At 35.9% G+C, this 13,586-nt stretch overlaps 1 protein-coding gene across 3 annotated transcripts; it reads right to left on the bottom strand.

Annotated features, from left to right (window-relative positions):
* Positions 1-3,332: 3,332 nt before the first annotated feature.
* Positions 3,333-13,340, bottom strand: LOC18599704 (MATE efflux family protein). Of its 3 annotated transcripts, XM_088806890.1 has the most exons (10): positions 10,573-10,763; positions 10,371-10,420; positions 9,991-10,252; positions 9,119-9,660; positions 5,414-5,500; positions 5,274-5,330; positions 4,045-4,283; positions 3,838-3,956; positions 3,672-3,758; positions 3,333-3,588 (listed from the first exon to the last, which is right to left on the bottom strand). In XM_088806890.1, the coding sequence occupies exons 3-10, from the start codon at positions 10,243-10,245 to the stop codon at positions 3,508-3,510; spliced, it is 1,467 nt and encodes a 488-aa protein (XP_088663016.1). In that variant the 5' UTR covers positions 10,246-10,252; positions 10,371-10,420; positions 10,573-10,763; the 3' UTR covers positions 3,333-3,507. The 3 variants fall into 3 exon arrangements, with proteins under 3 accessions (XP_088663016.1, XP_017976261.2, XP_017976260.2); XM_018120772.2 differs by lacking the exons at positions 10,371-10,420; positions 10,573-10,763 and adding an exon at positions 13,122-13,340; XM_018120771.2 differs by lacking the exon at positions 10,371-10,420.
* Between the last annotated feature and the right edge of the window lie 246 nt (positions 13,341-13,586).

Here is a 13,586-nt window from a genome sequence, read left to right as displayed (position 1 = left end):
TCGATCCTTAGGGGAAAAGGTGAGAGGAAAAAGAGAAAGGGTAAAAAAGAAAAAAATAAGAAAAAAAAAACAATATATAATCAAATGCAAAGGTTTGGTGTTAGTCGCAAGGAGCTTGTGTACTTATATGAGGTTTTGAGTTTAACACTTAGCAAACATATAATATTTTTAAAGAAAACAACGAATAGACATAAGGTGCCTTCCTAAACCTTTAGACATGCCATGAGGTATGACATGGATGGGTGTTGAAAGGGAGTGTGACACGTGATGCCTTCTTGACGTGTCACATGTTGCTTTCCTGTTATGCCATGTGTCACCCTTTAGACATCTCATGTGGCATGATATGGATGGGTGCTGAAAGAAAGTGTGACACGTGGTGCCCTCCTTGACATGCCACGTGGGATATCCATGTTAACATATCAACGCTATGTGGCATTGCCACATCAACATGTTAAAGTGATATAGCATTGCCATGTTAGCATTTCTAGCCTACTCACATGCCTTGCCAATGAGAGGTGCCATGTCAACACCATGTTAATGCGAACATCAGCTTTGTGAAGGGTAATTTTAGAATAAAAATGTTAGAGAGACTAAATTGTAGTAATTTTTAAAATTAAGAACTAAATTGTTATGATTTTCAGTGAAAGGATTAAATTAAAGAAAGTGTATGAATACAAAGACTGTTGAGGTATTTTGACAAAAAAAAATTATGCATAGGATGAGACCAGCTTACAAAATGAGAGCCCAAGCACTTCACAGGCCAAACAAGTGGATCAAGGATAGAGGCCCATCAATGAGCCAAGCAGGTCCGTTTCTAAGTCTTGACGAATTTTGGATTCCATCTGCCCAATACCCATTCCATTCGGATATGGGCCCTTCACATTTGGTTGCTAACCAAACCAGCTTGAAAGTGGGGCTATCTGAGCCCCATGTAACTTAAGTCCCAACTAGCAATCATGACAGCTCGGAACACTTGGAACCAAAGGAAGCCCAAGATGCTCTCCATTGCCCAAGCTTGAAAGATAATCCAAACAATGCAGGCCTCCTTTAAGCCCCGCTCATGCTCTGATTTTTCCCTCAACACAGATCCACAAATCGCATCAGAGAGCCCGTGCCCAGAGACCCATTCTTTAAGTGGTGGTGGCGTTGAGCAGCTGGAGCTTCAGGGGACGGTAGAAAATGACGAATTGAAGCACACCCATTCCGAGCTTTGCTTAGCAGCTCTATTGGAAGAAACAGTGGTGGCCAAAGCAGAAAGGGGATTTAAAAAGTCAAGGAAGAAAGATATCAAAGGGCTTCTTCGAAGAGCTACCTCCCCAAATTCTGATTACTATGCAGCCGCAGCCATAGTCTCTGATGGGGACATAATGCACCATAATGAAATTCTTAAGGAGGCAGAAAGCGTGTGGGAAATTGGACTACATGTCGGACTCTCTCGAAATTGCCCAGAAGAGCAAATTGTGAATAAGATTCAAAAAATAGTGAGACAAAGAAATAGAAGGATGTGAAATTGGTGGAACATCATGCAGCCCATTTGGAACGCAGAATAAATATATATTTGAGAGACCTTCCGAACCTGTATTTTGGCGGTATTTTATACATAAACACTTGTGGTTTTCAATTGATGCTCACAGTTACTATGGTCCTGAATGTGTGCGTTTGACTACTGTTGACTATAGGTACAGAGCTACAACCATGGCTGTTAATTTTGAATTTGCTGTTTAATTGTGACTTCTGGTTTTCTTTTTATTGCTTGGCTCCGTTGTGTCGTCTTTTGGCTCCACTGGCATTCAATGTGGACTGCTAAGAAAAGTTTGTGTCACTAAGTTGTTCTGGTGTAGTGTTAAAGATCATAGACAATTGTTGTTCACAAACTGCCCAACGATGCAAGTTCTATCTTCAGCATGGCCAAGAGAGACAATGGTAAGGGAATCTTTTACAATCACTCTTGGATGATCCGAATTGTCACACTTTGAGCTGCTGTAGAAGGAGTGGTTCTCTGAGGGAAGGAAATTCGTTTGCAGACACGTTAACTAAAAACGGTGTTGATAGTGAGAATATGTTTTCAGCATGGTGATAGCCTTCCTTACTAGCATCTTTTAATTTTATTCGTTTCAACTTTAAAAAGCTTAGCCGATATGTGTGGTTTATTTAGCACCAGCCTTCCTTGTATTTGTGTTGGTCTGTACTCATGCTCTTTTGTACAACGCAGTGAAAGCTGCTTTCACGTTTACCTTATTTATTTGGCTAAGCAAAATATATATATGTATATATATATATATATATATATATATATATATATATATTGGGTCTATTGTGACTCATTTGCATTGCTTTCTGAGTGAAATTTAATTGTATCAGTAGGCTAATTGTAAAACTAGAATGGGAAAATTTTCTGGGTGAAATTGTGCTGGTTGGCCACCCTTAACTTGTATTAATCTGTGTAGAAAAATTATCCAGGTGTATCTCATGCATTTCTTCAATGAAATTATGGACGTATGCTGTTCATTTTAAATATTTGTGAATATATTAGTAATATGTAAGTTCTAAAACTATTTTAATCTCACATGAAATTAAAAAAAAATATTTTACAACTTCTAATCTCACAACCCTTAATTAAATGAAATTAAAAAAAATAAATAAGTTCTAAAACTAGTCTAATCTCACAACTTCTCTTTAGGTATATATTTCATAAGTTTATATAAACAAAAGCATATATGTTATAATTAATAATTTTAGAAGTTATAATTTTTGTCACATTAATACAAAATAGAAAGTAAACATATTTATATTTAAAGTATATACACTAAAAGTATATATATAATAATAATTATATTTTTTATAAATTAACACAATATATAGAGTATATGTATTAAAAGATATTACAAAGTAATTAATAATCCTAGATTCATGAATTAATTTAATTAACAATATAGTTTTGTGTTTAATTTCATAAAATTAAAAGAAAAAACATAATCAGGTTTGGAGATCGGGTACCCAATGGGTGGTACCCAAACTCGATACGGGTAGTAAAATTACCACCCGAACCCCAATTATAAAGTATTCTAACTCAATATAATCGAATTAGGTACTCTGTAACAAGGTACCCATTGCCATCCTTATATCTTACTAATATTATTATTTTTGAAAAAAAATTATTATCTTGATATAAAAATAATTTTTATTAATTTTGAATGATTTTATTAATTTTATAAATATCAAATATATAATAAATTATATAATATAATATATTCTATAATCTAATATCTTTAATGATCTATCTATAGCCACTACAACTCTTAATCTCACCGCTACAGTTGTGAATCTCATGGTTAATGCAAAACGGATCCCAACGGATTGCTTATGATTTGATTCCTATGTACCATAATAAGGTGCTATATATAGTCTATAGAGATATCCTTACTTTTTACGTTTCAGTTTTGCTTTTCTCAGCCCAAAGAAATGTCGAGTAGTATTACAAATAGTATCATTGATTTGATTTAGCTTTTAAGCATGAGTTGGACTCCCATTATCTTCCTCTGGCGGTTTCAAGAGCCACCGGTTGAGACGTTCAGATGCCTTCCTTACCTGCGCACAGGAAATAAAACGGCTTTGATTTTGGGAAATTAATGGTTCAATTTCGCATTACAATTCTGTCACTGACAATGTACCTGCTCATCCCAGTCTGTTTTCCACACAATCCAAGAGAGAATAAGCGATTGCATTGCCACTCCACTCAGCAATCCAATCCATAGTCCCTACATAAAATTAGAAACTTCACACTCTGCAAAAAAATATGCACGCACTACAGAGTAGACTAATTTCTTTGGTTCTTACCTTAACTTGAAGATGAGCAACGTATCCAAGCAAAATTCCTATAGGTATTCCTATTACATAATAGGATCCCAAGTTCACATATGCCACCATGCTTTGTAAACCAGCTCCTGTGGCTATGCCTGGAGGAAGAGCTTAAAGGCTTAGAATTCAAACTTTGTAAATATCAGATAATATAAGGGAAAAGAGGACCAATAAGACAGCTATTGCCTGAGAGAACTGGCTGAACGCTGTTGAGTAAGATTGAGAAAGCGAAAAGAATTGAGAGGCTTGACACTGCTTCTGCAACTTCTTCATTACTGGAAAACAAGTATGAAATTTGATTTCGGAAAACTAGGCACAGTATCCACAAGACAACACCAATGCATGTTGAAGTGCCGAGGATGGTTTTTATGGCGAACTTCACTGCCTTAGCATTTCCTTTCCCCAATTCATTCGAGACGCGCACACTGACAGTACAAAGATATTGCATTAAAGGCAGGGGCGGAGGGTAAGCCAACAATGGGGGGCCGTGGCCCCCCCAAAATTTTTAAAAATATTTATTTTATATATATATTTTATCAATGACTCTCTCAAAATTTTTGAAAATTTTTATTTATTATATATTATTAATAACCCACTCAAAATAAATTTTTTATTTAATAATTAATATAAAAAAAATTAAATAACTTCACAAACTTATTTAACTTTATCCTAACTTAAATTTCTCTGCACCTCTTTCTCTTTTGCTTTTTCTCTTTTCTTTTGTATCTTTTTATTTTTATTTTTTTTTCTTGTAACTCACCATTAAAACATACTTTATTCTTTCAAAGAAATTTATGAACTTGTGAGTTTGGATAAGGAAAAACAAAGATCACCCACCACCATTGTGTAAAATTAAAAGGAGGTAAAGTTTTCTTTTACTTTTTTTTTATTTATATTATTTAACTATTATGTGAAATCTTGTATTTCGTATTTATTTTATTTATTATAGTTTTATGTTTTATTTTTTAAGTTTAAATATAAATATAATTATTTTTTGCAATGAAAATTACGAAAACAAGACTCTGGAATAAAATGGATGATGAGTTTCTTGCAGATAATTTAGTTGTTTATATTAAGAAAGACATTGCTAGTTTTTTCACTACAGAGTCAATAATTGATGAATTTGAATATAAGAAATATCGTCGAGTACAACTTTTTTAAATAATTATTATAAATTTTTTTTTGTTTTTTTATATACGTGTTATATAAAATTATTGTTCATTATAAATCTTTTGATCGTTGGTTGAATTCAACATATTAGTTTTAAAAATTTCTAGTTTTTATTTTTTTTCGTCTTTGGCCCCCAGCAAAAATTGACTAGCTCCACCCCTGATTAAAGGGATTCTATGGAAAGGAAGAAAAGTAGAAGAGGTTGTTCTATCATGTGTATATATCTAGGGCAAGATTATGTATACCTTGCTGCAACTAGGAAGCCGAGGCAGACCATAAATTCCCATCCATTGATATTGAGGCTGCAGCAATAAATTAGCTATAAAGCAAATTTACTGTAATCGAAGAACAAATTAAACTACCAAGCATTGTGAAATGCTCTTACCAGATGGAGAAAGCATCTATGGCAATGGTTGCATTTTTCATGTATCCAGCCACTAATACGAGAATGGAATAGTACCACAATTCCAAGCTATTCAAAGTCAACTTTAAAAGGATTAGAATAATTAGAATAATACATGTAATTAAATTATTCCCAAAAAAAATTCAAAACTACCAATACACCAATTCAGCAACTAAGCTAAATCCATAGGGTGGTATCAAAGTGGATATTCATGAAGATGAGGTGGAATGGCTGAGGCGTAGCACCAGGGGGAGATTGAGAAGGGCAACGAATTGTCAACAGATTCAAAGTATCTTAGCAAATGATGGTGTTATTGGAGGTCTTGATGTAATACTGAGTTTTGGTGAGAGAAAGGAGTTGGAGGCTGTTTTGGCAAAACAAATGGTGATTTTTGAGAAGTGGTTTGAAGAAATCCAATCCTATGTTTTAAATGAGGATAGAAGAAAGAATTCAGTATGAGTGCAAGTGGAGGAACTACCAGCTCATCTATGGCACTTAAAAATGTTTGAGGCACCGGGAAATTTTAAGGGAAAATTCTTACAAGTGGACTAGGCGACAAAGATGAGAAGTAGGTTGGATTATGCCCTTATCAAAGCTGAAGTCACTAGCAAGAGAAAAATATCAGCTTGTCCGCAGATTATTGTGAATGGGAAGGTATTTACAATGAAAGTTTCAATTATTGAATGGAAATTTGTGAACTGGGAAGGAAAATACCAACCATGGCGGAAGGAATGGTGAAAAGGAACATGGAAGAGCAGAAGGATGCCCAGGACGAGGTAAGGAGGAAGGAGAAGGGAGGTGAAAGACGACCATCTCTAACCAATGGAAAGAGGGCTTAGACAGGGCTATGCCTTATCACCCTTTTTGTTTAAGATTGTGGTGGAGACATTTAATCAACTTATGACTAAAGCTTAGACTATTGGCATGTGCCAAGGGGTTCCAATCGGTAGTAACGGACTCACGATATCCCACTTGCAATTTGTGGATGATGCCATGATATTTTGCAAGCCAAACTTGGAGAATTTGCGAAATGTTAAAAGGGTGCTGAAGTGCTTTAAACTAGTATCCAGACTGAATATCAATTTTCATAAAAGTGGCTTGATGGGAGTTGGGGTGGGAAGCCAAATGGTAAGAATAGCGGTGAACTCAATCAATTATAGAATAGGGGAACTGCCCACCGTTTATTTGGGTTTCCTGTTGCGGACAAGGCATAGCTCGATAAGAATGTGGAAGCATAATTTTCAAAAAAAGAAAAAAAAAGAATGTGGAAGCCAATCATTGAGAAATTCGAGAATCGATTTGAGGGATGGAAAACAAAAATCTTACCCGTGGGAGGCAGGGTTACACTTTTCAGCTCAGTCCTTGGGAGTTTGTCGATTTTTTACATGTCCTTATTTCAGCTTCCCAAATGGGTAAACAAAAAATTAGAAAAAATTGAAAGAAGGTTTGTTTGAAGTGTAGTAGAGGAGAAACAAAAGGTTCATTATGTGGGGTGGAACAAAATTTGTAGATATAAAGAAGATAAAGGGTTGGGGATTATTGACATAGAGATTAAAAAGAGGGCGATGCTTAACAAGTGGATTTGGAGATACGGAAATGATAAAAGTAGTTTGTGGAGAAAAGTGATAGTGAAGAAAATAGGGAGTGATCCCACCCGTCTCCTACCAAACATCAACACAAACAGGAAGTTTTCCACCACTTGTAAGAACATTATTAAACCCTATCTACTACTAATGAGTACTTTTTGTAAGTTAAGAACAACTTACAGATGACTGTTGGAAATGGTGAGAATATTAGATTTTGGACCGACGGATGGAGGGGGATACCCTCAAAGATTGGTTTCCAAAGATTTATGCTTTAACCCGGAATAAAAATGGTTGCATCAATGAATTCGAGCAGTGGAAGCATTACTTACGGAGATGGAATGTTGAACTTAGAAGAATGCCACTCGGTTGGGAAGAACAACAATGGAGTCAATTTAGAGCCACGGTGGAGGAATACTATTTAAGCAAGGAGATGGATGACAAGTTCATGTGGAGGGAGTCGGTCTCAAGTAACTACATAGTGAAAGCCTTTTGCAAAGAGGTGATGCACACTGATGGCAACAACAAGGAAGGATGGAATGAGGTTTAGGCAAAATTGGCACCATTTAGAATAGAAATCTTCTACTGGCAACTACTTCATGAAAGAGTCGCTATCAAGCATGAGCTGGTTCGACCAGCGCTTTTATCCGTCGACACGGCAAGGTGTGCTTTATGTCATGAACAACAAGAAACGGTTAGTCATCTTTTTATTCACTGTCCCGAATCATGAAACCTATGGATGAAATGGAGTGGTGACTGGGAGGTCCAATGGACTGGTCCTAATAATATTTCTAGTTTCTTCTCCATGTGGAATAATGTGTTTGTTAAAAGGGGAGAAACCAAAATTTGGAAACTAGTGTTCTATGCCGTTGCTTTGGTCACCATGGCTTCACATAAACGACATGGTTTTTCAAGGAAAAGTGTTGGATGCTGATCAAGTCTATGAAATCAGTAAGCTAAGAGTTGCTACATAGGCAAAAGCAAAATGACCTCATGCTTACAATGTTGTGCTGGACATCTATAGAAACCCAAGACTTGTGCCTAAATGACTAAAACAACAAACAGCAGGCAGGTGGAGGAGTGGGTTAAGCCTGGTTAGGGAAAGATGAAATTTAATGTAGACGGAGTTGCAAAAGGTAGTCTGAGGGAGGCTGGGATTGGAGAAGTTCTAAGAGATGAAAATGAAAGCTTTCAAAATTACATTCTCCAAGACTATTGGAATGGGGGATGAAAGCTTAGTGGAGGTTAGAGCAATTAGAGAGGCCTTCTTGATCTTTTCAGCTTCTAAATGGATTACAATACATGAGTTGATCATAGAAAGCAACTCCAAGAATGTCGAAAATAGGGTGAGCAATCCAATGGAAGCACCATGGAGATTGAGAAAATGGATTCTCCACATTGAAAGGTTGAAAAAGGGTATTTCGAGATGGGAGGTGAACCACATTTTTAGAGAAAGAAACCAAGTGGCAGATTGCCTGACAAAGGAGAGGGTTCAGAGACAGGAGGATTAAATTAATGTCTCTAACTGAGGCTCATATTGAGGTTGATGTGGTACCCGTGGAACTTAAATAAAGTCCTGATTTTCTGGAACAAGGAAACAGGTTTGATTTATAGAGCTACGAGAAAAGGTTTCACCAAAGCCATGCATGTCTAACTCACTTTTGTTTTGGCCTTCATCTGGATGGGTTTGTCGTAATGATTTTGTTTTGAACATGCTGACTGATGTTTATAGCTGTGTGTTTTTTGTTGTAAATGAGTGGGATTGAGTGTAAATCTGGGAAGGACTAATGATGTGAGTAAATAGGTGACTGCGTATCAGGGGGATTTCTGGGAATGTATTGCAGTCTGTTGCTCTGAAATTTTTGTGTAACAGAGCTTTGGTCTTTTTGTGTTTGGAAGGGAAGGTTTTATGCAAGTGGGTGTTACATCAAAACTCATAGGCTAAAAATCGTCCCATGCCTGGCTGGACTGTTGACCCAGGCCATACCAATGAATCAGTTAATTTTCACAAAAAACAGAAAGCTAAATCCATATGGGACTGGAAATGTGAAAATTAATGCAGAGCCTAAAAAAAATAGAAAGGCAGCTGGGAATTCAAGATTACCAAATCATGACTCCGGAGGATATTGAGAGCTTTACTACAGGCAATAGATCACCGAAAGCAGCTTTAGAGAATCCTTTCCATGTATTTGGGCACCAACCTCCAAAGACATACACCACCTGCCCTACAACCGTTGTCCAACCAGATATAATCATTGCAGCCATTGCCCCATTAACTCCCCAGTTAAATTTGTTCACAAACATCCATGACAATAACACATGAAACACGAATGATGCAGTCGATACCCATCCCACGATCAAATTCTTGAGTTGTGCTTGTAAGAACATCGAGATAGTCAAAGACATCACAAAACTGTAGATCATCGGAATAAACCATAGAGCGATTGGCCCGGCTGCAACTGCTAGTTCCTCCTCCTGGCCAAGAAGTCTAAGGATTGGCGTCGCGAATATGAAGAGAGGTGCCAATATTGTTGCTGTGATACCGTCGACAATCCATGATCGTTGCAGGTAAATTCCCATCATGTGGTGATGCCCCGCTCCAAATGCTTGCCCACACAGAGTCTCGGTTGCACTCGACATACCAATCTTCCATGCATCGACAAGGTATTAACCAATTTTTCAAGGATTGGGAAGCAATCATGAACATAAAGCGATCAAGTCAGAAAGACATGAATTAATGTTTGCATTGGTGACTGTTTATTTAATGCTGGTTCAAGTTTTAAATTTCATTAATCACAGAATCTCTGAATGTATTAACAGTAGTCAAACGCGCAATTTATTTGTGAACAAACTTTATTACAAGAACTCATTTTTGGAGACCCACATGAGATTATTTATTGTCAAATGAAAGTGAACTCATCTTTGTTTGAAATTAGAAACACAACTTAAAAGATGAATAAAAAAATTGTATCTTACCACAATCCCATACATGAACCTGATTAGAATGCTTTGTACGAGTGCATATGTGGCAAGCTCTACCTCGCTAATGTGTCCAATAAATGACTGTGTCACAATAATCATTCCAAATGAAGTTACCCTTGACAATATGGATGGGAATGCGATTCTCCATATAGTCTTCGATTCAATCCAAAGTCTTCTTTTCAGATCATCATGATCAATCGTGTCTTCTTCTTTTTGTGCAAGAAACCTCTCCTCCATACTGTCATCCATATCCTTTCTGCAAATGTTATAACGTGGAAAACAAGGTAATTTCTACATTTGGACTGGCCTGAGTATAGCATCTTTAAAGATATTCTCCTAGATACTTTCACCTAGTTTTGAGAATTAATGGTTACCGTATGTAAGTACACTTTGATTAAACATAGTTCAAGCACTCAGAAATTACCTATGAAATTGAGAAACGTTCATCGTATTAATGGAATTTTGACGAACAAAGTAAGAGTAAAAACTATATAGCTATCAGGAGAAATTCTGTTAATTTCAGTATAGAGCAATTCACTGTGGAATTGTTCATTGATGCGTGATGTCACTGCTTACCTGATTTGTTTTGTAAAAGGAATGGATGGCCCGATTCTTTGAACTGTTGTACATACAAAGCTCCGTGCCAGCAGCTAGAAGGACTTTGAAGGAGTTGCAAAGTGCTTTGATGGCAATCGACGAAATGGGCCACAATCACACTTCATACCAATATAAATGTTTAATGAAGTTTTACTGGTTCGTATGGTCGCTTGGTGCACCTTCTAATAAATAGAGTATGGTATGGCACCGAGACAATTTAAAGCTGGTCAGTCAGTGTTGACTGGTAGATTGTCACTCTTTTTCCTCGACGCCGGCAAGCAAAGAAAAGTATTCATATTGCATTTGAAGTTGACTTTGCTACTTCGGATTGATTTATATTAATTTTCATTATGAAATACCATATGAATTGAAGTAGTAATATTAATATTTGGGGTACAATATAGATATCCTCAACTTTTGAAAATAATTACACGTAAATCCACTAGCTTTCAAAATGGAGATTCCGACTTAAAAAATATATTTCCTTAGACACATAAATCCTACTATTAATCAATCGTCAATATTTCTTAGTTTGATAACATGATAATATTTTTAAAATAATTTTACCTTTCATTAGTTTTAAAAATTACCACTATATAAATTATAACTTTTCATTTTTAAATTTTTTCTCTCTTATTAAAAAAAAAATCTCTATTATCGTTCATCGACAGGTCATCCCGCAACTGGCACCAATGGACGCTCTCCAAAGGAGCAACGATCTGGTGCTCTCTTAGGGAGATCCAATCGAATCCGACATTTTACGGTTAGATTCGACCGTAGGGTGGTTGGCTGGTGTAAGGGATCATCGTCGATTGGCTTGAGAGAAAAGAAAAAAGTGAAAAAAGAAAAAAAAACATTTTAGACATTTCACGTTTATTTACACGTTTGGGATAAAGTGATTATTTTGAAACCTAATGGACCCATGTATAATTATGGTCAAAAATTAAAACTATGAATTAATTTTATCCTAATATTTGATATCATTCCATATGAATTAATTGTACCTTTGCAGCAGACATTATTGTGCTTCTAGTTAATTAATTTCATTGCCATAGGTTTGTGCTGAATAACTCTCTTTTTCTTTCAATGATTTGATCGAAATGTTTTTAATTAGTTCGTATTTAATCAAAGTGAAACATTTTCATTTTGCAAGCCAATTAACTTCATAGTTTCATTTTCAAGAGAAAAGAAAAGAGTGTGGAAGAAAAGGAATCTAATAAAGTAAAGACAAGAGGAAGAAGAAGAAGAAGAGTAGTAGGGAACAAGAAAAGGGAAATGCAATAGCAAATCCACGAAGGACGACCGTGGATGAGGTTTTTCTTGTTGGATCTAAATGATATAAGCAAAGACAATAGTATTCAAATGCAAAGTTAATGCAGGACTGTTAGGTGTAAGAACAAATATAATTGAACTTCATTTTCAAGTGACTTCATGCATGGCGTATGTAATTAGCAACAATCTGTCAGACATTTATCTTAGAGTCTCCATGATGTACTAACAAAAAGTTGAATCAATCAAGAAATTAAGCTATTACTTTAGGCCTCTGACAAAAAGGCTTTGAAGAAGAAACAATGCACATTACTCAACTATGGAATAAAAGTTACTTGATGTTGAAGACTAGCTAACTACTTATAGTACTGAGTATATTTCTTGCTTTCAATAAACTATAGTTTAATTGTTTTTTTACAAATATGTTTCTCTATCTACCCAGCAATCATAAGGATACAGGGAGCACGGTGCTAGTAGTTGTTTCCTTTCCTTAAAAAAAAACTAAAACTCCCTCTTGAAAGTGAGAGATTCGATTCCGAACTCTTGATATAAGCATACAATCATCTAAAACACACTTTTACCAGTAAATTAGTCCATAAAGAAATTTCTAAGGATGTAGAGGCATGGGGACAACAATAGTAAAGACAGTTAATGTCGATAACAATAGCATTATTGGACCAATTATAGGTTTCAATGAATGAAAAGGGCCAAGTTTGTTCTCAACAAGGCGTTCGAAAGCTAGTAAATTAATCATGTACTGACAAAACGCATGTATAATTTCTACATCTTTTCGGGCCAGTGATAGGCAAGCTTGCTAAGAACCCAATCCACTCTTTTTTCAACAATGTCAAACGTTGAAAACGGACACTCAACCACCATTTATGATCAATAAGCTTATCACTCGTAGTTCTTCGAGCTTAAGTTCAGGAAAATCCTCTGTTTTATATTGTCCCACCAGACAAATCCATTAATAATACAAGAGCAGCAGGTTGAATTGCTTAATTCTTCCTTAAGGGGTATGTATATGAGATGATTCTGTAAGTAATAGGATTCAATCTTGTTATATATATGTTTATGCGAGGTAATAAATAAAAACCAAAGAAGATATATTCTTGACATGTGCATTTGATAGAGCTCAAATGAATTGGAAGACGAAATAGATTAACTGTTGGCCTTACAGGGAAATATACTTCTGATTAAATGGTCTTCTTCCTATATATTCCAAAGGAATAAAATTAACATAGACAGGAACAACTTACTGGAGTATTCAAACAGCTGCTTGCCTTGGCAGCCAGTTGATTGAAGGAGGTACAGCTTCAGGGCAGTCTGCAGCCTAGGATTACACACACTTCATAAATGAAAAGGAAGAAAGTTGATGGACAAGCAACAAGCAAAAAGAAGTAAAAGCTTCAGATGAGCTTTAATTCTAAGGTCGTTGGGGAATTGTTAGTATATATATTGTCCAAAAGGTTGAAAGAAAAAGAGTTTGTCAGTCTTTGGAAACCTAAGGAAGAGCAGCATGCATTATTCGATAATAATTGGAGCAAGACTGGTCTATTTCCTTCTGGCCCAGCCTACTTTTCGAGTTGGTGGCAAAGCAAATTTACATGAGAAAGACGACATTGCTACCATTGGAGGGATTTTGTAATGAGAATATGTCTATGGGGTAGTTGACGGTTCCTATCTTAATGACTCCCTTGACATGATAGGAAACAAGCAGAAAT

Source organism: Theobroma cacao, chromosome 5, assembly GCF_053813885.1.
Source record: "Theobroma cacao isolate CCN51 chromosome 5, ASM5381388v1, whole genome shotgun sequence".
NCBI classification, from domain to species: Eukaryota; Viridiplantae; Streptophyta; class Magnoliopsida; order Malvales; family Malvaceae; genus Theobroma; species Theobroma cacao.
The sequence above is the reverse complement of the archived record's forward strand: the minus strand, read 5'-3'. Positions and strand labels throughout refer to the sequence as shown.

Coding starts and splice junctions, on each gene's coding strand:
- LOC18599704 (XM_018120772.2), bottom strand. CDS start 10,245: ATGGATGACAGTATGGAGGAGAGGTTTCTTGCACAAAAAGAAGAAGAC. Junction 9,661..9,990: donor GGTTCATGTATGGGATTGTG/GTAAGATACAAT, acceptor GATGCATGGAAG/ATTGGTATGTCGAGTGCAAC. Junction 5,501..9,118: donor TCCTCCGGAGTCATGATTTG/GTAATCTTGAAT, acceptor GACTTTGAATAG/CTTGGAATTGTGGTACTATT.